The sequence below is a fragment of the Archocentrus centrarchus genome, unplaced genomic scaffold (assembly GCF_007364275.1).
Source record: "Archocentrus centrarchus isolate MPI-CPG fArcCen1 unplaced genomic scaffold, fArcCen1 scaffold_38_ctg1, whole genome shotgun sequence".
In the NCBI taxonomy this organism is placed as follows: domain Eukaryota; kingdom Metazoa; phylum Chordata; class Actinopteri; order Cichliformes; family Cichlidae; genus Archocentrus; species Archocentrus centrarchus.
In genome coordinates, this window is record NW_022060265.1 from 2,585,104 (window position 1) to 2,609,468 (window position 24,365).

The following is a 24,365-nucleotide window of genomic DNA, read 5'->3' on the forward strand; positions in this document are numbered from 1 at the left end:
TGTAGGCGAATGATCACCGGACGAGGTGGACGCCCTGTGGGCCGTTTAGTTGCGAGAGAGCGGTGTGCTCTGTCAAGCTCTGGTGGAGTCGGGAGAACCTCTTTCCCAAATAGCTCGCAGAGGAGGTTGGAGAAAAATTGAGTAGGTTGTCCACTTTCGGTGTCTTCAGGTAAGCCGAGGATGTGGATATTCTGCCACCTGCTGCGGCTTTCCAAGTCGGTAAGTTTATCCTTTAGCTTGGTGTTGTCTTCGCATAGAGCGGCACAAGAGTTTTCGAGGCTAGCTACCCGCCGGCTCAGATCTTCTGTTACGAGCTTTGAGGAAACTCGCTTTGCCTGTTCCTCCATAGCCTGTCGCACCTGGTCTAACTTGGAACTAAGCATGTTGGCTGAAGACTGGAGTTCAGACACCAGATCCTCCCGGTGTTACTGAAGCAATTCAGTGATAACCTCCAGCATCAAGCCGGCGTCCTCCTTATTTTGTTTCGTATCCTTGCCAGCCATCTCCACTGAGTAAGGAAAGTTTTAAAACTCTAACAAGAATATTATTATACCTGCGGGCGGCGAAATAATAGCTATCTGTGGGGTGAAATTAGTTAATAGGTTGAACTCACCGGTGCAGGTCGTTACTACATCTACCCTGTTCACATGGCAAACCGGAAGTTGCCAGGTTGAGGATGTCTTTGACCTCCTGTGTTACCCATGCTTTTAGGGTAACACCGTACAGTCTTGCTGGGGGAGACGATGTCTGCACAGTGTGTCATCCCCTCTATGTCTGCACAGTGTAGGCTCAGCAGCACATCCCAGTTTGTGGTGTTGCAGAGCGAGTTTTTGCAGGCTGCCTTTGAACCAGATAATCCACTGCGATGTGGAGATTTTCTCTAAACACAAACACTAAACTGGGAAAAACACTTCTCCACCTTTGCATGGAGGTCTGGGTGACTGGTTTGCAGATGTCATTTAAGATTTGTTGCATTTTTACCCGAGATAGTTGCCCCACATGGTTTACATATTGTTGTGTTTGTCAAGACGTCAAAGGAGAAATGTATCCATACATCGGCTCTTCTCTTTCTCTCTGCTGAAATTGTCTACATAACTTAGTTCTATCAAGTAATGGCAATTCACAGGCTAGTGTGGCCTTGCTGGGTTTAGATAAAATTTGTGCAACTGTGCTTTTGATTGGATGTTTTCCCGACTTGTCCCTGCCTTTCAGAAAATTAAATAATTTCTGATTGCATGTGGTCCCCGCCAAGCATTTTCGTCTTGATTTCATTCCTTGACGATAGTGTCAATTAATTTCATCATCATTTTTATCCTTTTAGTTAGTTTTTACTTAGTTATCATCTCATTTTCATCATGAAAAAAAGGATCGTTGATGAAAACTATGACAAAAATAGTTCGTCAACGAAATTAACACTGGTCCTGTCAAGGATCGGCCGTCCATTTTAAGTGGTTGTATCTGTATTTGCTGTACACATATTTTACAGGGATGTACCCTGTAAGTACATTTAAGTTCTGCGTACCTTCCAGGACTAAGGCTGTAAGTTCCAGGATTAAGTCCGTATGAATATTTTACAGGGTTGTACCCTGTAAGTACATTTAGGTACAGTACCAGTCAAAAGTTTGAATGGGTAAGTGTGTCCAAACTTTTGACTGGTACTATACCCTGTAAGTACATTTAAGTTCCTCTACTTGCATCCTTGATCACCCACAGTACACCCAAGAATTACTGTGGCAGCAACATATATAAACTCACTGGTTTTAGTGATACTGCTAGTGGGGAAGATATAGATGTCCTATCACCAGTTTTACAAAAAAAAAAAAAAATGTATGGACTACATAATTCTAAAATGCAGTGGAGTTTTGTGTGGACTTACAATGAGGTTGTATTGCTGCTGCACACAACACTGAATTACAAAACAGCAAAAACACAAGAAAAGCACAAGAAGCACTTGTGATTCCCTGCGAGTGTTGTTCATCAATTTGCGCATGCATGGAAAACTGTGGTGGTCGCAACCATAGTGCGCATGTGCGAGTCACCTGTTTCCAAAACACGCAGTATTCATCCATTTAAACGGAAATGCAGGCTAGTGCATTTCTGAAATGCTCCACTCTGGACCCCTTTTCTGAAACGCATTATTTTCACTCTGTTCTTGCTGAAACACATCAAAATGATGCTGTTTTAATTTTGAAACAGTGTCGTGTAAACGGGGCCTAAGAGCTCTCACTCTCACCCACAGATATCCCTCTGTGCCCCTGTGCCAGAGGATTCACGCTGCTTTTCCACCGACGGGGTTCTGGTGCCAGTATTTGAACCGTTCAGCGGTTTTTCCGCTGCAAACACAGTTGTTCATCAATTTGCGCATGCATGGAAAACTGTGGTTTGCAGCGGAAAAACCGCTGAACGGTTCAAATGCTGGCACCAGAACCCCGTCGGTGGAAAAGCAGACGAAAAACGGGTTCAACTCGGGCCTCTCAAGCTAACTGGTCTCAAACCTAGAACGCGTGATGAAAGCGGCAGAAGGGCGTGACTCTGCCATCTCAACATAAAGTTTTCTACAATATTACATGGGTATTACATGAGAAAAGCGATTTTCATAGCTGTGAATTAGGTTGGGCCCTAAGGCTGAACTTGCTGCTTTGTATCAGTTCATATCACAGATAAAAAGACACAAAGTGCGTACTTGTCGTCTTGCTCGTAATCGCTATCTGTGTTTATCTCTGTGCTGCACACAGATACTGCAGTAGTTTGGTTTGGACTCTAAAATGTGTTTGCAGCACAAGAAAGGGGAGCGTGTTCGGCTTCCATGTCCAGATGAGGACTCACCCACACTCATATATAAAGGAGCAGTTCACAGAAATGCGGCGGAAACGTGGGCCCGTTCTTAAGCATTTCACCGGTTCACTGAAACCAACATGAGCAGTGGCATGAGCACCGGCACCTCAGCGGTGGGAAAGTAGCAACAGTTCTCTTCAGAGGAACTGACAGAAAATATTAACAGAACACTTATAAAAACAGTCCTGTTTATATTTTCTTGAACTGCAGGGCCACATTATGAGAGAGAGATTTTAGCTTTTCTCGTTTTGGTACTTATTGTCCAACTGTTGCACATCATTTGCATCACAGTGAAACTTTTTCACCTCTCAATGATCAGGTATGATATTTGACACTTCCTGCAGACAAGAAGCACCCCACCACCCCTATTTTAAAGGTATGCAACCCAGAGTATATAAAAAAATGTGGTGTTAAGACATCTATAAACTTTGTGACATCATGTTGAATTTATAATAAATCAAGTCAATTTTATTTATATAGTACCAAATCACATCAAACAGTTGCCTCAAGGCGCTTTGTATTGTGGGTAAAGACCATACAATAATACAGAGAAAACTGATCAGTCAAAACGACCCCCTATGAGCAGCACTTGGTGACAGTGGGAAGGAAAAACTCCCTTTAACAGGAAGAAACCTCCAGCAGAACCAGGCTCAGGGAGGGGCAGTCATCTGCTGTGACTGGTTGGGGCTGAAGGGAGAGAGACAGGACAAAAGACATGCTGTGGAAGAGAACCAGAGATTAATAATAACTAATGATTAAATGCAGGATGATGTATAAACAGAGTAAAAAAAAGGTGAATGAAAAGAAACAGTGCATTATGGGAACCCCCCCTAGCAGCCTAGGCCTCTAGCAGCATAGCTAAGGGGTGGTTCAGGGTCACCTGATCCAGCCCTAACTATAAGCTTGATCATAAAGAAAAGTTTTAAGCCTAATCTTAAAAATAGAGAGGGTGTCTGTCTCCTGAATCCAAGCTGGGAGCTGGTTCCACAGAAGAGGGGCCATGAAAGCTGAAGGCACTACCTCCTATTCTACTCTTAAGTATCCTAGGAACCACAAGTAAGCCAGCAGTCTGAGAGCGAAGTGCTCTGTTGGGGTGATATGGTACTTTGAGGTCTTTAAAATAAGCCTGATTATTCAAGACCTTGTATGTGAGGAGAAGAAGTTTTCTACCATATTACCATAGACCATACACTGCTATTGTCCTAGCTTGCCAGGCTATGGTGGATGAGCCTCAGGTTTAAAGGGTGGGGCCAGTTCTGCGCACACTGCACTCCACCATAAAGCCCCTTTGCGCACGGCATGAAGGAAAGCTTTCCATGTCCAATCCAAGTTTTGCAGTGTTGGGGGAGAGGCAAAAATGGCAGGTGAAAGATGTCACTGGTAGTCACAGTCTCAAACCTGCATGCAGGCGACTCGGGATTTTGGCTGCTTGTTTATCGACGTGGAGATGCTGATGACTTTTGACCTTGAGTGACCAAGCAGCCCTGTTTAGGGTCAGCACTGCTTGCCCCTGGTGGGGAGGGGCCTAGAAAATGTGGCCTAACCAAAGCTCATCTCCTTAAAACCCAGTTGACTTACCGCGGTCAACGGGCATCTTTAATGTGGTCAAAACGGCACCAAAAATAAAAAGAACTAGTCCCTTCCACTTAGCACAACCAGTGGTGGAAAACTCATAGTTGCTTGTTGGAATGTTAGAACCATGCAGGACACATATGACATCAAGCACCCAGTGTGTTGTTCTGCACTTGTGGCCCACGAGCTCAAGAGGTTGGGCATCAACATGTTGGCAGTCAGTGAAGCTTGCTTTGCTGGTGAAGGCAGTCTAAAAGAACACGGTACAAGCTATACCCTCTTCTGGTCAGGGAAATCTGAAACAGAAAGACGCCTCTCCGGTGTTGGATTCATGATCAAGAACTCCATCATTTCTAAACTGGTAGAGCTGCCAAGGGGTCACTCAAACTGCATTATATCTTTGCGCCTTCCAGTTGGCAATAAACAAAAAATCACCCTCTTCAGTGTATACGCTCCAACCCTTCAAGCAGAATCAGTCAAAAAGGACAGGTTCTATTCGGAGCTGCGTAGCGCTTTGTAGCCTCTGCTGACGACAAGGTCATCATTCTTGGCGACTTTAACGCCAGAGTGGGGCATGACTCTGCAATTTGGAAAGGAGTACTAGGCAGACATGGTGTGGGCAGTTGTAACGACAATGGGCGTCTGTTGCTGGAGTTCTGCACTGAACACCATCTCGTCATCACTAATACAATCTTCCAGCACAAGGACAGACTGAAGACTCTTTTCTCTTTTAACTAGACAGTGCAGCTCGTGGCCCTTGAGCGCATCCCACGGCAACCTATTAAGACAGTGCTGGATGAGATACCAACACTTAAAGGGACCATTAAAGCTATATCACAGCTAAAGTCTGGCAAGGCTGCAGGAATCGATGGCATACCTCCAGAGATCTGGAAGCACGGCAGCTTGAGCCTTCACTCCAAGTTCCACAAGTTCTTCACTTGTTGTAGGGAAAGAGGCGAACTTCCCCATGACTTGCAGTCATTGTGATGCAGTCATTGTAACATTGTATAAGAACAAAGGTTAAAAATCAGACTGTTCGAACTATCGGGGATCACTTTACTCTCCATTGCAGGTAAAATCCTAGCAAGGATCCTCCTAAATAGACTGATTTCATCTATTGCCAAAGAAAGTCTACCAGAAAGCCAGTGTGGCTTCACAGTAAACAGGGGCACAATTGACATGGTGTTCATCCTTAGGCAGCTACAGGAAAAGTGTTGTGAACAGAACAAGGGCTTGTACGTGACCTTCATGGATTTGAGCAAAGCCTTGGACACCGTGAGCAGGCAGGGACTCTGGCAAATCATGGTGCATCTAGGCTGCCCCCAAAATCCCTGAGGATGACCGTGCAGCTCCACAAGGGACAGAATGGACAAGTGAGGAACAATGGTGACCTCTCCAAGCCCTTTCCCATCCTGAATGGTGTTAAACAGGGTTGTATTCTCGCACCTACACTGTTCTCCATCTTCTTCAGCATGATGCTGGGTCAGGCCTTGGAACCACAGGGTGAAGAGGATGGCATATACCTTCGCTACTGCACTGATAGCAGCTTGTTCAACCTACAGCACCTACAAGCACACACCAAGATGCTGGAACATGTCATTCGAGAACTCTTGTTTGCTGATGATGCTGCCCTTGTTGCCCACACAGAATCAACCATGAAGCACATTGTGACCTGCTTCGCTGAGGCTGCCCAACTCTTTGGCCTTGAAATTAATCTAAAGAAGACCGAGGTCCTTCATCAGCCTGCACCAAATCAGCCTTTCCACCTGCCCCATATCACCATCAACCAGTCTGTATTTCAATCTGTGCAGCAGTTTACTTATCTTGGCTGCATCATCTCCAATGATGCAAAAATCGATAAAGAGATTGATAGCAGGCTAGCAAAAGCCTCCTTTTTTCTGCCTTCGGCAGACTTCACAAGGTGTGGAGCAGTAAAATCTTGACTGAGAGACCATTTAAAGGCCTTTGCAGGTGTTTTGAGTTAATTAGCTGATTAGAGTGTGGCACCAGGTGTCTTCAATATTGAACCTTTTCACAATTTTCTAATTTTCTGAGATACTGAATTTGGGGTTTTCATTAGTGGTCAGTTATAATCATCAAAATTAAAAGAAATAAACATTTGAAATATATCAGTCTGTGTGTAATGAATGAATATAATATACATATTTCACTTTTTGAATGGAATTACTGAAATAAATCAGTGAAAACAGTCCTACACTCAGATTGCAGTTGTTGAGTTCTATTTTATTTATTTATTTATTTTTTTGTTGACTTGACAGATTTACTTGCAAGAAGGACTGATTTCCTTCCTGTTGTATTCTGCAGGGATGCCAGTTTGGTTTTTCATGAAGATTGCACCAATCAGAAATGAACAGGACAAAGTTGTCCTGTTTCTCTGCACCTTCAGTGACATCACTGCATTCAAGCAACCAATTGAGGATGAATCTTCAAAAGGTAGGTTGGTTCCAAAGCGTGGACTTCACTATAAAAAAAAAAACTCAATGCAATTCTTAGGGTTAAGCTTACTAGCAAAACACATTTTGCCAGGCCTGCCTTCCTTGGTCACTTCACTCTGTATAAAACACTGAAAGAAATGTAAATTTATCATGTTATTCCTTTTATCTCATTATGTCACCATATATAGTAAGAGTGCAAAAATGGCTGTTCATAAACACCAACCAACAATGAATAATACATATATTGCTCTTCTTCTTTGCAAGCTACAAATTCATTGTATAAGTAATTAATTACAATTTTAGCATCACAGTTTGAACTGTCATTAACATAAATGCACAATAATACATTCCAGTTACCTCAAAGTGCCAAATGTTTAGCAAAATTTATTTACAAACAACAGCATAGATAATGTCAGCAACGTGCGTGTAATGTTTGTTTTAAGATCATCTACTACACATATATAATTTCTAAGGATTTGAAGGAGTAAGGGAACATACATATACTAGAATCATTATAGTAAAAAGACCTCCGGGCGCCAGGGTGGCTCAAGGCGTGAGCAGATGACCATGTATTCTGTGTGGCAGAGCGGTCAGCGCAGGTTTGAATCCCATCCTGTCGCCGTTTACCATGTGTCTTCCCCATCTCTCCTCCTGCTTTCCTGTCTCTCCACTTCAAGAATGGTCCAGTAAAGCTGTAAAAAGACCAAAAATATCTTTTTAAAAAAGACCTTTTATATAGCCACTGACTTTATTCAGTGTAGCCAGTTAGATAATTTTTCCATCTGAAAAATAAAAAACACAAGAGTTAATACAGCACTCTTCACTTCAAAAAAATGTTAATTTTTTAACATTTGTCCACACTTAAAAACAAATCAATAAAAGGAGAGGGTCCAGAAATAGAAAGAAACTATCATAAAAGGTCTCTAACAGAACATAATATAAGTTTCACTGACATTCATGGAACAGAGTTATGAAGTTTGTGAGTTACTAATTTACAAACTTTGTGTTTTCATTCTCAGGCTTTACAGAATGAGAATGTTGTGCAGCATCAAAAATGTTCACCTGTTTCAAAGTGTGCACTGTAACTGTAGTATTATTTCACATTAAAATTTTTCTTCTGAGGGACTAAACTTTCTTTTAGAGCAGTATTAAGTTTCAAGTCCAAGGAAAGCAGTTAGAATTGAGCTACCTGAAATTGCCAAGATTCAATGCATAGCGCACGTCTGGGAGTTGCCACTTGTAGAAGCTCAAGTTAATCCCGCTCTGTGGCACTGAAGTTCCTTGACGTTTTCAGTGTTTTGCAACATGAAATTGTTTTGAATGCCAGTATAAAACTTGAAAATTTTGTAGAACTCCAAATGATATAGTTACAAAGCATATTTTGAATGAAAGTACTAAATTCAAGTTGTACAAGCCCTGAATTGATAGTAAACAAACTGACAACCTCTGACTGGAACCTAGCCAGTCAGCCAGCCAATTTCTCCTGCTAATCCAGTTTAGGGTTATGGGGGAGCTGGCAATAGGGTGAGAGTTGGGGTAGACTCTGGACAGGTCACAAATCTGTCACAGGGTTAACACAGACGACCATTCACTCTCACATTCACACCTATGACCAATTCAGAATCCCAAGTTAACCTAAACCCATGCATGTTTTGGCTGGAATCCCAGAGTTAACCCACACACTGTACTATTATGCTGCGGTTTGCAGTGTCTTTTCATGTGATTGAATAACTTAGTTGTGTTCACTGCAAAAACGAACTATCTAAGTAAGTCTCACAATCTTATATTCAGCCAAAAAGTATTTTTGATCTTGTTTTGACAGTGATATACTAAGCAAGAGCTGAATGTGTAAGATTATTAAATGTGTTTTGTCTAAAGGCTAGAAACTTTGTCTTAGTGTAATAATCTTACAGATTATTTCACTTACTTTGGAAAGATTGAGACTATAATCAAGTGAAATAATAATAATAATTAAAGCCGCAAGCGGCGATAATAGGCCCTCGCCGGCCGCCGCCCAGGTGCTGGTGCCGATTTGAACCCAGCTTTTCCAGCCGTGCCTATTTTAGCGGGGTTTTTTTTGCAGTCACATATGAAAAACTGCAATGGATGTATTGACTTTCTCAAAGAAAAAGATGCCATATTCTGGGCATCGCCATGGCAACGCCTTACACATTACAGTATTTTCACCTGTAGGTTTTATGTTCAGGGAGATGTGGACAATGCGTGTACCAAATTTCAGGCATTTGTATGCATTTTTGAGAAAGCAAGGGTCATTTTTCCATCGCAGAAATTTCACATTTTTTCCCATAGGGATAAAATGGGGCAGTTTTGGCATCGTCATGGGAACAGCGTCCAAAATATGACATAGGTGTGATTGACTTTTTTGATCAGGCTGACATCAGCAATCTGTGTACCAAATTTCATGTATTTCGGGCAAAGTAAGCAGAAACTTTAGTATGGGGGATTTTTCGCTTTTGCCCCTTAGAATAAAATGGGGCATTTCGGGCTCCGCCATGGCAACGTGTTAGAAAATAGAGCATGGTTGTGATTGGCTTTTTTGATCAGGATGACGTCAAGAATGTTGACACAAATTTTCATGCATTTCAGTGAAACTAAAATTGTGGACCTCCATACAAACTTTTGTTTGCTTCTGTAGGGGGCGCTATTGCATGTAGAAACTTGATTCCCTAATTGTGGGTTCAGGCCGGGTCAGTAAACAAGTTATTAAATTTTGAGGCTGATCGGCCAAAGATTGTGCGAACGAATGCACAAACAAAATTGCGGCGAGAGACAAAAACGAAGACCAAATTCACGCGGTTGCCATGCCAACACCGTTGAATATTCTATAAAACCTCGCACATCTTTTGATGCCCAACTTGTGAAGATGTTCCTGAGCGATTTTGGTGCCAGTCGGTTTAATGCCCTAGGACAAGTTAATTCAAGTACGAGGTGTGCAAAAATGCTGACTCTGCGCTTCACAAACTTCAATTCAAGATGGCCGACTTCCTGTTTGTTGTCCGGAGTTGGTGTAATATATTTTTTTGTTGGGTTTCACAAGATCTCCGTTTGATCCGAATTTCATGACTCTTGGGCTAACTTTACATGGCAAGGCCTCCCATAGGAGCAATGTATTTTGATTTTGACAGGGGGCGCAGTTGCACTGGTTTTTTGAGTTTTTTAATGGCGATATTAAAAAACGAAATTTTTCACCGGTCCTGAATTTTGTGCAAAAATTGGTGCGTTTTCGTAAATGTTCAGGGGGTCAAATTTGCGATCATTTGCGGAAAAGAAAAATAATAATAATTAAAGCCGCAAGCGGCGATAATAGGCCCTCGCCGGCCGCCGCCCAAGCGCCGGTGCCGACTTGAACCGTGCTTTTCCGGCCGTGCCAGTTTTAGCGGTTTTTCTGGCTGCTACGTGTGAAATTTTGAAATGCATGAATTGTCTAACTCAACGAAAAAGATGCCATATTCTGGGCATCGCCATGGCAACGCCTTACACATTACAGTATTTTCACCTGTAGGTTTTATGTTCAGGGAGATGTGGACAATGCGTGTACCAAATTTCAGGCATTTGTATGCATTTTTGAGAAAGCAAGGGTCATTTTTCCATCGCAGAAATTTCACATTTTTTCCCATAGGGATAAAATGGGGCAGTTTTGGCATCGTCATGGGAACAGCGTCCAAAATATGACATAGGTGTGATTGACTTTTTTGATCAGGCTGACATCAGCAGTCTGTGTACCAAATTTCATGTATTTCGGGCAAAGTAAGCAGAAACTTTAATATGGGGGATTTTTGGCTTTTTCCCATTAGAATAAAATGGGGCATTTCGGGCTCCGCCATGGCAACGTGTTACAAAATAGAGCATGGGTGTGATTGGCTTTTTTGATGAGGATGACGTCAAGAATGTTGACACAAATTTTCATGCATTTCAGTGAAACTAAAATTGTGGACCTCCATACAAACTTTTGTTTGCTTCTGTAGGGGGCGCTGTTGCACCTAGAAACTTGATTCCCTAATTGTGGGTTCAGGCCGGGTCAGTAAACAAGTTATTAAATTTTGAGGCTGATCGGCCAAAGATTGTGCGAACGAATGCACAAACAAAATTGCGGCGAGAGACAAAAACGAAGACCAAATTCACGCGGTTGCCATGCCAACACCGTTGAATATTCTATAAAACCTCGCACATCTTTTGATGCCCAACTTGTGAAGATGTTCCTGAGCGATTTTGGTGCCAGTCGGTTTAATGCCCTAGGACAAGTTAATTCAAGTACGAGGTGTGCAAAAATGCTGACTCTGCGCTTCACAAACTTCAATTCAAGATGGCCGACTTCCTGTTTGTTGTCCGGAGTTGGTGTAATATATTTTTTTGTTGGGTTTCACAAGATCTCCGTTTGATCCGAATTTCATGACTCTTGGGCTAACTTTACATGGCAAGGCCTCCCATAGGCGCAATGTATTTTGATTTTGACAGGGGGCGCAGTTGCACTGGTTTTTTGAGTTTTTTAATGGCGATATTAAAAAACAAAATTTTTCACCGGTCCAGAATTTTGTGCAAAAATTGGTGCGTTTTCGTAAATGTTCAGGGGGTCAAATTTGCGATCATTTGCGGAAAAGAAAAATAATAATAATAATAATAATGGAGAACGCCAACGATTCCAATAATGCGCCATTCCAGTCACCTTCATATATACATTTTCGGAAACGTCTCGACACGACCCACGTTGTCGTGAGGTCCAAGCGTTCGACCTGACCTACCTTGTTTGAGGGTCCGTTGTCAAAGTCGAGCGCTTCGCGCGCGACTTTGACCTTTTTTCGTTTTTCGCGCGAGCGAATACAATAGGCTCCTCGCCGATCACTTCGTGAGGCTCGGGCCTAATAATAATAATGGAGAACGCCAACGATTCCAATAATGCGCCATTCCAGTCACCTTCATATATACGTTTTCGGAAACGTCTCGACACGACCCACGTTGTCGTGAGGTCCATGGTCAATGACGAGCGCGTTGCGCTCGTCATTGACCCAATTTCATCGCGCAAGCTAGCTCATGACGCTAACGATTTCAATTATGGGCTGCTCCATTCACCCCCATATATACGTTTTCGAGAAGCGTTCGACCTGACCTACCTTGTTTGAGGGTCCGTTGTCAAAGTCGAGCGCTTCGCGCTCGACTTTGACCTTTTTTTCGTTTTTCGCGCGAGCGAATACAATAGGCTCCTCGCCAATCACTTCGTGAGGCTCGGGCCTAATTAAAGCCGCAAGCGGCGATAATAGGCCCTCGCCGGCCGCCGCCCAGGTGCTGGTGCCGATTTGAACCCAGCTTTTCCAGCCGTGCCAGTTTTAGCCGGGATTTTTTTGCAGTCACATATGAAAAACTGCAATGGATGTATTGACTTTCTCAAAGAAAAAGATGCCATATTCTGGGCATCGCCATGGCAACGCCTTACACATTACAGTATTTTCACCTGTAGGTTTTATGTTCAGGGAGATGTGGACAATGCGTGTACCAAATTTCAGGCATTTGTATGCATTTTTGAGAAAGCAAGGGTCATTTTTCCATCGCAGAAATTTCACATTTTTTCCCATAGGGATAAAATGGGGCAGTTTTGGCATCGTCATGGGAACAGCGTCCAAAATATGACATAGGTGTGATTGACTTTTTTGATCAGGCTGACATCAGCAATCTGTGTACCAAATTTCATGTATTTCGGGCAAAGTAAGCAAAAACTTTAGTATGGGGGATTTTTCGCTTTTTCCCATTAGAATAAAATGGGGCATTTCGGGCTCCGCCATGGCAACGTGTTAGAAAATAGAGCATGGGTGTGATTGGCTTTTTTGATGAGGATGACGTCAAGAATGTTGACACAAATTTTCATGCATTTCAGTGAAACTAAAATTGTGGACCTCCATACAAACATTTGTTTGCTTCTGTAGGGGGCGCTATTGCAACTAGAAACTTGATTCCCTAATTGTGGGTTCAGGCCCGGTCAGTAAACAAGTTATTAAATTTTGAGGCTGATCGGCCAAAGATTGTGCGAACGAATGCACAAACAAAATTGCGGCGAGAGACAAAAACGAAGACCAAATTCATGCGGTTGCCATGCCAACACCGTTGAATATTCTATAAAACCTCGCACAACTTTTGATGCCCAACTTGTGAAGATGTTCCTGAGTGATTTTGGTGCCAGTCGGTTTAATGCCCTAGGACAAGTTAATTCAAGTACGAGGTGTGCAAAAATGCTGACTCTGCGCTTCACAAACTTCAATTCAAGATGGCCGACTTCCTGTTTGTTGTCCGGAGTTGGTGTAATATATTTTTTTGTTGGGTTTCACAAGATCTCCGTTTGATCCGAATTTCATGACTCTTGGGCTAACTTTACATGGCAAGGCCTCCCATAGGCGCAATGTATTTTGATTTTGACAGGGGGCGCAGTTGCACTGGTTTTTTGAGTTTTTTAATGGCGATATTAAAAAACAAAATTTTTCACTGGTCCTGAATTTTGTGCAAAAATTGGTGCGTTTTCGTAAATGTTCAGGGGGTCAAATTTGCGATCATTTGCGGAAAAGAAAAATAATAATAATAATTAAAGCCGCAAGCGGCGATAATAGGCCCTCGCCGGCCGCCGCCCAGGTGCTGGTGCCGATTTGAACCCAGCTTTTCCAGCCGTGCCTATTTTAGCCGGGGTTTTTTTGCTGTCACATATGAAAAACTGCAATGGATGTATTGACTTTTTCAAAGAAAAAGATGCCATATTCTGGGCATCGCCATGGCAACGCCTTACACATTACAGTATTTTCACCTGTAGGTTTTATGTTCAGGGAGATGTGGAGAATACGTGTACCAAATTTCAGGCATTTGTATGCATTTTTGAGAAAGCAAGGGTCATTTTTCCATCGCAGAAATTTCACATTTTTTCCCATAGGGATAAAATGGGGCAGTTTTGGCATCGTCATGGGAACAGCGTCCAAAATATGACATAGGTGTGATTGACTTTTTTGATCAGGCTGACATCAACAATCTGTGTACCAAATTTCGTGTATTTCGGGCAAAGTAAGCAGAAACTTTAGTATGGGGGATTTTTCGCTTTTTCCCATTAGAATAAAATGGGGCATTTCGGGCTCCGCCATGGCAACGTGTTAGAAAATAGAGCATGGGTGTGATTAGCTTTTTTGATCAGGATGACGTCAAGAATGTTGACACAAATTTTCATGCATTTCAGTGAAACTAAAATTCTGGACCTCCATACAAACTTTTGTTTGCTTCTGTAGGGGGCGCTATTGCACCTAGAAACTTGATTCCCTAATAGTGGGATCAAGCCGGGTCAGTAAACAAGTTATTAAATTTTGAGGCTGATCGGCCAAAGATTGTGCGAACGAATGCACAAACAAAATTGCGGCGAGAGACAAAAACGAAGACCAAATTCACGCGGTTGCCATGCCAACACCGTTGAATATTCTATAAAACCTCGCACATCTTTTGATGCCCAACTTGTGAAGATGTTCCTGAGCGATTTTGGTGCCAGTCGGTTTAATGCCCTAGGACAAGTTAATTCAAGTACGAGGTGTGCAAAAATGCTGACTCTGCGCTTCACAAACTTCAATTCAAGATGGCCGACTTCCTGTTTGTTGTCCGGAGTTGGTGTAATATATTTTTTTGTTGGGTTTCACAAGATCTCCGTTTGATCCGAATTTCATGACTCTTGGGCTAACTTTACATGGCAAGGCCTCCCATAGGCGCAATGTATTTTGATTTTGACAGGGGGCGCAGTTGCACTGGTTTTTTGAGTTTTTTAATGGCGATATTAAAAAACGAAATTTTTCACCGGTCCTGAATTTTGTGCAAAAATTGGTGCGTTTTCATAAATGTTCAGGGGGTCAAATTTGCGATCATTTGCGGAAAAGAAAAATAATAATAATTAAAGCCGCAAGCGGCGATAATAGGCCCTCGCCGGCCGCCGCCCAAGCGCCGGTGCCGACTTGAACCGTGCTTTTCCGGCCGTGCCAGTTTTAGCGGTTTTTCTGGCTGCTACGTGTGAAATTTTGAAATGCATGAATTGTCTAACTCAACGAAAAAGATGCCATATTCTGGGCATCGCCATGGCAACGCCTTACACATTACAGTATTTTCACCTGTAGGTTTTATGTTCAGGGAGATGTGGACAATGCGTGTACCAAATTTCAGGCATTTGTATGCATTTTTGAGAAAGCAAGGGTCATTTTTCCATCGCAGAAATTTCACATTTTTTCCCATAGGGATAAAATGGGGCAGTTTTGGCATCGTCATGGGAACAGCGTCCAAAATATGACATAGGTGTGATTGACTTTTTTGATCAGGCTGACATCAGCAGTCTGTGTACCAAATTTCATGTATTTCGGGCAAAGTAAGCAGAAACTTTAATATGGGGGATTTTTGGCTTTTTCCCATTAGAATAAAATGGGGCATTTCGGGCTCCGCCATGGCAACGTGTTACAAAATAGAGCATGGGTGTGATTGGCTTTTTTGATGAGGATGACGTCAAGAATGTTGACACAAATTTTCATGCATTTCAGTGAAACTAAAATTGTGGACCTCCATACAAACTTTTGTTTGCTTCTGTAGGGGGCGCTGTTGCACCTAGAAACTTGATTCCCTAATTGTGGGTGCAGGCCGGGTCAGTAAACAAGTTATTAAATTTTGAGGCTGATCGGCCAAAGATTGTGCGAACGAATGCACAAACAAAATTGCGGCGAGAGACAAAAACGAAGACCAAATTCACGCGGTTGCCATGCCAACACCGTTGAATATTCTATAAAACCTCGCACATCTTTTGATGCCCAACTTGTGAAGATGTTCCTGAGCGATTTTGGTGCCAGTCGGTTTAATGCCCTAGGACAAGTTAATTCAAGTACGAGGTGTGCAAAAATGCTGACTCTGCGCTTCACAAACTTCAATTCAAGATGGCCGACTTCCTGTTTGTTGTCCGGAGTTGGTGTAATATATTTTTTTGTTGGGTTTCACAAGATCTCCGTTTGATCCGAATTTCATGACTCTTGGGCTAACTTTACATGGCAAGGCCTCCCATAGGCGCAATGTATTTTGATTTTGACAGGGGGCGCAGTTGCACTGGTTTTTTGAGTTTTTTAATGGCGATATTAAAAAACAAAATTTTTCACCGGTCCAGAATTTTGTGCAAAAATTGGTGCGTTTTCGTAAATGTTCAGGGGGTCAAATTTGCGATCATTTGCGGAAAAGAAAAATAATAATAATAATAATAATGGAGAACGCCAACGATTCCAATAATGCGCCATTCCAGTCACCTTCATATATACATTTTCGGAAACGTCTCGACACGACCCACGTTGTCGTGAGGTCCAAGCGTTCGACCTGACCTACCTTGTTTGAGGGTCCGTTGTCAAAGTCGAGCGCTTCGCGCTCGACTTTGACCCTTTTTCGTTTTTCGCGCAAGCGAATACAATAGGCTCCTCGCCGATCACTTCGTGAGGCTCGGGCCTAATAATAATAATGGAGAACGCCAACGATTCCAATAATGCGCCATTCCAGTCACCTTCATATATACGTTTTCGGAAACGTCTCGACACGACCCACGTTGTCGTGAGGTCCATGGTCAATGACGAGCGCGTTGCGCTCGTCATTGACCCAATTTCATCGCGCAAGCTAGCTCATGACGCTAACGATTTCAATTATGGGCTGCTCCATTCACCCCCATATATACGTTTTCGAGAAGCGTTCGACCTGACCTACCTTGTTTGAGGGTCCGTTGTCAAAGTCGAGCGCTTCGCGCTCGACTTTGACCTTTTTTCGTTTTTCGCGCGAGCGAATACAATAGGCTCCTCGCCAATCACTTCGTGAGGCTCGGGCCTAATTAAAGCCGCAAGCGGCGATAATAGGCCCTCGCCGGCCGCCGCCCAGGTGCTGGTGCCGATTTGAACCCAGCTTTTCCAGCCGTGCCAGTTTTAGCCGGGATTTTTTTGCAGTCACATATGAAAAACTGCAATGGATGTATTGACTTTCTCAAAGAAAAAGATGCCATATTCTGGGCATCGCCATGGCAACGCCTTACACATTACAGTATTTTCACCTGTAGGTTTTATGTTCAGGGAGATGTGGACAATGCGTGTACCAAATTTCAGGCATTTGTATGCATTTTTGAGAAAGCAAGGGTCATTTTTCCATCGCAGAAATTTCACATTTTTTCCCATAGGGATAAAATGGGGCAGTTTTGGCATCGTCATGGGAACAGCGTCCAAAATATGACATAGGTGTGATTGACTTTTTTTATCAGGCTGACATCAGCAATCTGTGTACCAAATTTCATGTATTTCGGGCAAAGTAAGCAAAAACTTTAGTATGGGGGATTTTTCGCTTTTTCCCATTAGAATAAAATGGGGCATTTCGGGCTCCGCCATGGCAACGTGTTAGAAAATAGAGCATGGGTGTGATTGGCTTTTTTGATGAGGATGACGTCAAGAATGTTGACACAAATTTTCATGCATTTCAGTGAAACTAAAATTGTGGACCTCCATACAAACATTTGTTTGCTTCTGTAGGGGGCGCTATTGCACCTAGAAACTTGATTCCCTAATTGTGGGTTCAGGCCCGGTCAGTAAACAAGTTATTAAATTTTGAGGCTGATCGGCCAAAGATTGTGCGAACGAATGCACAAATAAAATTGCGGCGAGAGACAAAAACGAAGACCAAATTCATGCGGTTGCCATGCCAACACCGTTGAATATTCTATAAAACCTCGCACAACTTTTGATGCCCAACTTGTGAAGATGTTCCTGAGCGATTTTGGTGCCAGTCGGTTTAATGCCCTAGGACAAGTTAATTCAAGTACGAGGTGTGCAAAAATGCTGACTCTGCGCTTCACAAACTTCAATTCAAGATGGCCGACTTCCTGTTTGTTGTCCGGAGTTGGTGTAATATATTTTTTTGTTGGGTTTCACAAGATCTCCGTTTGATCCGAATTTCATGACTCTTGGGCTAACTTTACATGGCAAGGCCTCCCATAGGCGCAATGTATTTTGATTTTGACAGGGGGCGCAGTTGCACTGGTTTTTTGAGTTTTTTAATGGCGATATTAAAAAACAAAATTTTTCACTGGTCCTGAATTTTGTGCAAAAATTGGTGCGTTTTCGTAAATGTTCAGGGGGTCAAATTTGCGATCATTTGCGGAAAGAAAAATAATAATAATAATTAAAGCCGCAAGCGGCGATAATAGGCCCTCGCCGGCCGCCGCCCAGGTGCTGGTGCCGATTTGAACCCAGCTTTTCCAGCCGTGCCTATTTTAGCCGGGGTTTTTTTTGCTGTCACATATGAAAAACTGCAATGGATGTATTGACTTTTTCAAAGAAAAAGATGCCATATTCTGGGCATCGCCATGGCAACGCCTTACACATTACAGTATTTTCACCTGTAGGTTTTATGTTCAGGGAGATGTGGAGAATACGTGTACCAAATTTCAGGCATTTGTATGCATTTTTGAGAAAGCAAGGGTCATTTTTCCATCGCAGAAATTTCACATTTTTTCCCATAGGGATAAAATGGGGCAGTTTTGGCATCGTCATGGGAACAGCGTCCAAAATATGACATAGGTGTGATTGACTTTTTTGATCAGGCTGACATCAACAATCTGTGTACCAAATTTCGTGTATTTCGGGCAAAGTAAGCAGAAACTTTAGTATGGGGGATTTTTCGCTTTTTCCCATTAGAATAAAATGGGGCATTTCGGGCTCCGCCATGGCAACGTGTTAGAAAATAGAGCATGGGTGTGATTAGCTTTTTTGATCAGGATGACGTCAAGAATGTTGACACAAATTTTCATGCATTTCAGTGAAACTAAAATTGTGGACCTCCATACAAACTTTTGTTTGCTTCTGTAGGGGGCGCTGTTGCACCTAGAAACTTGATTCCCTAATTGTGGGTTCAGGCCGGGTCAGTAAACAAGTTATTAAATTTTGAGGCTGATCGGCCAAAGATTGTGCGAACGAATGCACAAACAAAATTGCGGCGAGAGACAAAAACGAAGACCAAATTCACGCGGTTGCCATGCCAACACCGTTGAATATTCTATAAAACCTCGCACATCTTTTGATGCCCAACTTGTGAAGATGTTCCTGAGCGATTTTGGTGCCAGTCGGTTTAATGCCCTAGGACAAGTTAATTCAAGTACGAGGTGTGCAAAAATGCTGACTCTGCGCTTCACAAACTTCAATTCAAGATGGCCGACTTCCTGTTTGTTGTCCGGAGTTGGTGTAATATATTTTTTTGTTGGGTTTCACAAGATCTCCGTTTGATCCGAATTTCATGACTCTTGGGCTAACTTTACATGGCAAGGCCTCCCATAGGCGCAATGTATTTTGATTTTGACAGGGGGCGCAGTTGCACTGGTTTTTTGAGTTTTTTAATGGCGATATTAAAAAACAAAATTTTTCACCGGTCCAGAATTTTGTGCAAAAATTGGTGCGTTTTCGTAAATGTTCAGGGGGTCAAATTTGCGATCATTTGCGGAAAAGAAAAATAATAATAATAATAATAATGGAGAACGCCAACGATTCCAATAATGCGCCATTCCAGTCACCTTCATATATACATTTTCGGAAACGTCTCGACACGACCCACGTTGTCGTGAGGTCCAAGCGTTCGACCTGACCTACCTTGTTTGAGGGTCCGTTGTCAAAGTCGAGCGCTTCGCGCTCGACTTTGACCCTTTTTCGTTTTTCGCGCAAGCGAATACAATAGGCTCCTCGCCGATCACTTCGTGAGGCTCGGGCCTAATAATAATAATGGAGAACGCCAACGATTCCAATAATGCGCCATTCCAGTCACCTTCATATATACGTTTTCGGAAACGTCTCGACACGACCCACGTTGTCGTGAGGTCCATGGTCAATGACGAGCGCGTTGCGCTCGTCATTGACCCAATTTCATCGCGCAAGCTAGCTCATGACGCTAACGATTTCAATTATGGGCTGCTCCATTCACCCCCATATATACGTTTTCGAGAAGCGTTCGACCTGACTTACCTTGTTTGAGGGTCCGTTGTCAAAGTCGAGCGCTTCGCGCTCGACTTTGACCTTTTTTCGTTTTTCGCGCGAGCGATTACAATAGGCTCCTCGCCGATCACTTCGTGAGGCTCGGGCCTAATAATAATGGAGAACGCCAACGATTCCTATAATGCGCCATTCCAGTCACCTTCATATATACGTTTTCGGAAACGTCTCGACACGACCCACGTCGTCGTGAGGTCCATGGTCAATGACGAGCGCGTTGCGCTCGTCATTGACCCAATTTTATCGCGCAAGCTAGCTCATGACGCTAACGATTTCAATTATGGGCTGCTCCATTCACCCCATATATACGTTTTCGAGAAGCGTTCGACCTGACCTACCTTGTTTGAGGGTCCGTTGTCAAAGTCGAGCGCTTCGCGCTCGACTTTGACCCCTTTTCGTTTTTCGCGCGAGCGAATACAATAGGCTCCTCGCCGATCCCTTCGGGAGGCTCGGGCCTAATAATAATAATGGAGAACGCCAACGATTCCAATAATGCGCCATTCCAGTCACCTTCATATATACATTTTCGGAAACGTCTCGACACGACCCACGTTGTCGTGAGGTCCATGTTCAATGACGAGCGCGTTGCGCTCGTCATTTACCCAATTTCATCGCGCAAGCTAGCTGATGACGCTAACGATTTCAATTATGGGCTGCTCCATTCACCCCCATATATACGTTTTCGAGAAGCGTTCGACCTGACATACCTTGTTTGAGGGTCCGTTGTCACAGTCGAGCGCGAAGCGCTCGACTGTGACCCTTTTTTGTTTTTCGCGCGAGCGAATACAATAGGCTCCTCGCCGATCCCTTCGGGAGGCTCGGGCCTAATAATCTAAACTAAATCTGCAATATTTCTGAGTAGGAGATGATGATCTGCTTTGAGGGAAAAGCTCTTCATCATCTGCTGTGTCAGACATTTGAGATTTATTGTGTACAGTCATGGCTGAAAGTGTTACCACCCCTGAAATTTTGCCAGAAAATGATGTTTTTGTTCCAGTAAATTGTTGAAATTACACACATTTTGTTATACACATTTATTTCCTTTGTGTGTATTGGAACAACACAAAAGCAGAGGAAAAACTCACCTGTGGCAAGTAACAAGTGAGGTTAATATAAAAATCACACCTGAAACTAGAAAAAGGAGAGAAGTTGACTCAATCTTTGCATTGTGTGTTTGTGTGTGCCACACTAAACATGGAGAACTGAAAGAGGAGAAGACAACTGTCTGAGGACTGGAAAACCACAACTGTGGAAAAATATCAACAATCTCACAGTTACAAGTCCACCTTGTAACATAAGGTGCAACATAATCAAGAACTTTACAGCCCACGGCACTGCAGCTAATCCCCATGGACGTGAACGGAAGAGAAAAATTGATGAAAGGTTGCAGTACAGGATAGTCCGGATGGTGGATAAGCAGCTCCAATTGAGTTCTAAAGAAATTCAAGCTGTCCCGCAGGCTCAGGGTGCATCAGTGTCAGCGCCAACTATCCATTGGCATTTGAATGAAAGGAAACGCTGTGGCAGGAGACCCAGGAGGACCCCACTCCTGACACAGAGACATAAAAAAGCTAGACTGCAGTTTGCTAAACTGTACGTCAGTAATCCAAAATCCTTCTGGTAAAATGTCTTGTGAACAGATGAGACCAAGATAGAGCTTTTTGGTAAAGCATGTCTGGTTCCCACCAGAGAGAGTCCAGTTCCCATTACTTAGCGGAGGTGGTTGGCTGTGGGCTCTGCTCCCGGTGTGCTTTGTGGGCAGCCTGGGGTGGACTCCGGGGGCCCGTGTGTGTCCAATAGCCCCCAGGACTGGAATCCTGGGGCTGCCTTCTTGTGGCATCCGTGTGCTTGTCCTGGTTGATGGGGGGGGCTTGGGTGGGTGCTGCCTTACAGTCTTGGGGTGTGGCCGGGGTGCTTGGGGTGATGGGTTCTGGCCCTTGGCCGGATTGGCCGGTCTTCTCTGTGGGGCTCGGGGCGTGGGGTCTGGGATTGCGCCGGCTGCCGGTGGGTCCCCCCTGGCTCTGGGAGGGTCTCTGCTGTCCTTGCGTGCCACCGGGTGGGGTGGGTTGGCCCGACTCGCGTCTGGATGTTTGGTCTGCGCTTTTGGGGCTCTGGGGTGGACTGGGCACCGTATTCCCAACTCAGGCCAGTTTGTCTTGTCTCTTGTTTGTGTCTCTTGTTGAGTGAATGAGTATCTGGAGTGGAGCAGGCTACCCTCTGTGACGGGGGTGGTGGTGCCGGTCTCGGGGGCTGCGGTGCTCCATGGTGTTGTCGCTAGGGCCCCGGGTCCACCTGCACCTGCCCCGTGCTGGGGTGTGGGGAATCAAGGTACCTACTGAGCCAGCGGACAGCTGTTTATTTAAGAAAAAAATCTAGAAAACTAGTAAATGAAGGGACATTTTTATTAAATTTATGTATTATACTTTCTGAACAATCTACCTGGAAAACAGTTCACATTTGTTCTTGCTTGATGATTTGGTACACTTCATTTACCAAAAAAAAAAAAAAAAATCCAGACATCAGTGTATGGGGAAAATTGTTTTGTTAATGTTTTATTGTTTCAGAACAATAACTTCAATTTTGATAAAGTATTTTCTACTTACATAGAAACTTTGCCCAGTTCTATCCAGGGTTTTAACTAATTAATGATCCAAAGGAAAAAAATCTCAAACCAGTTAAACTTCATGAAAATTCTTCATAATTATTAAAAAGTATCTGTATTAGTCGGCAATAGGCCTCTTTTCACTTCTACTGCAGCTTTAATCTGTGTATGAGAGAAACCTGTAGCTTTAGTTCTTACTGTCAATGATTGTTTTGCCATTTTTACACATTTAGCTATGTGGTTTTGAACTAACGCACATTTTTATAAAGATTGCTGTTGGTTTAAAAACAACATAACTGTATGTATTGTTTATGAAAGGCAGAGAACAGTTAAGAGTATTGTGATGAACTATGAATAATTGTTTTACATTCTGTGATAAATGATGGAAGTCACCCAGGAGTATTTAATAAATATGGTTACATTTATTTGAGTTGTGAGTGTTTAATTTCAGGGGTTTTTTATGGGAATGTGGACCTTTCAGATCTATTTGAGAAGTGATTTTTATCATTTTTCACACTATATTATGTCATATAGCATCAGACATCGGTCTTGGTCTTGTCTCGGTCTCGCCCTCCCTTGGTCTTGGTCTCGACTCGGTCTTGGACCCTAAAAGTCTTGGTCTTGACTCGGTCTCGATACCCCCTGGTCTTGGTCTTGTCTCAGTCTCGGGTTAGGCAGTCTTGACTACAACACCGGTGAATGCGTGTAGTTCGGGATGTGTGTGTGTGTGTGTGTGTATATGTGTGCACATATGTGGGTGGGTGTGTGTGTGTGCGTACGTGTGTGCATGACCTGAGTCTGGGCCTTCTTGTGCCTTGCCTCTCGGCTGCTTCATGTTGGTCGCTCCTGCGTCCCTCGCCTCCCCAGGGTGTGGGTGCCTTGGGGTTCCTGGGACAGGCTGGATGTTCTGGCGTGGGTGTCGACCTGCTCTCCTGGGGGCTGTGGGCCAGGGCGGCTTGGGCTTCTCCAGCCTGGGGTGCGCTCTGCGGTATATCCGGCGGTTCTTGGGCACCTGGGCCTTGGGGCCCTGCCACCGGCCTGCACTGGGACTGGCCTCTGGGGGGGCTGGTTTCCTGTTGCTTTGAATTCCCTGGGGTCCTTGCTCCTTGACTGGAGGGGCTCTATCTGGGACCTCTCTCTCCCCTCTGCTGGGGTGGGACCCTGGAATGTGCGGCCATGGGTTTTCATGGCTCTTGATGGGCTGTGGATGGCTTGGATTTCCTGTGTCCCTCTCTGCCTGCCTCTAGCTCCTTGTGGGCAGAGCAGCAGCTTTCCACTCTCCTTGGCAAGTGCAATTCAATCAATCAATCAATCAATCAATCAATCAATCAATCAATCAATCAATCAATCAATCAATCAATCAATCAATCAATCAATCAATCAACTTTATTTATAAAGCACTTTAAAATCAAATGCAGTTGGCCAAAGTGCTGTACAAATCTAAGCACAAACAAACAAAACACAGACATAAGATAAGGAAAGGATTAATAAATAAATAAATAAAACCACAGCTAAGAAAATAAACAAAGAAAACCAACATCTCAAACTGAGTTAAAAGCCAATAAGAAAAAATGTGTTTTAAGAGAGGACTTAAAAGCAGAGAGTGAGTCAGCCTGCCTAATGTGCAAAGGAAGATCGTTCCACAGTTTTGGGGCAGCAACTGAAAAAGCATGGTCACCTCTGGACTTCCTCTTTGTCTTTGGAACAGTCAGCAGTGCCAGATCAGCTGACCTGAGTGAACGTGAAGGAACGTACAGGTGGAGCAGATCTGACAGATATGATGGGGCGAGGCCATGAAGACATTTAAAAACAAATAAAAGAATTTTAAAATCAATCCTAAAATGA

The 24,365-nt window shown here is 43.5% G+C and overlaps 1 protein-coding gene across 2 annotated transcripts in view; it reads left to right on the forward strand.

Moving 5' to 3' along the window:
• LOC115776833 (potassium voltage-gated channel subfamily H member 1-like) overlaps positions 1-24,365 on the forward strand; it is a 138,476-nt gene that overhangs the window by 40,300 nt on the left and 73,811 nt on the right. For both annotated transcript variants that reach the window (XM_030724615.1, XM_030724616.1), the window contains exon 4: positions 6,733-6,861. In XM_030724615.1, coding sequence (XP_030580475.1) covers positions 6,733-6,861 — 129 coding nt within the window. The remainder of the gene's footprint in view (positions 1-6,732; positions 6,862-24,365) is intronic.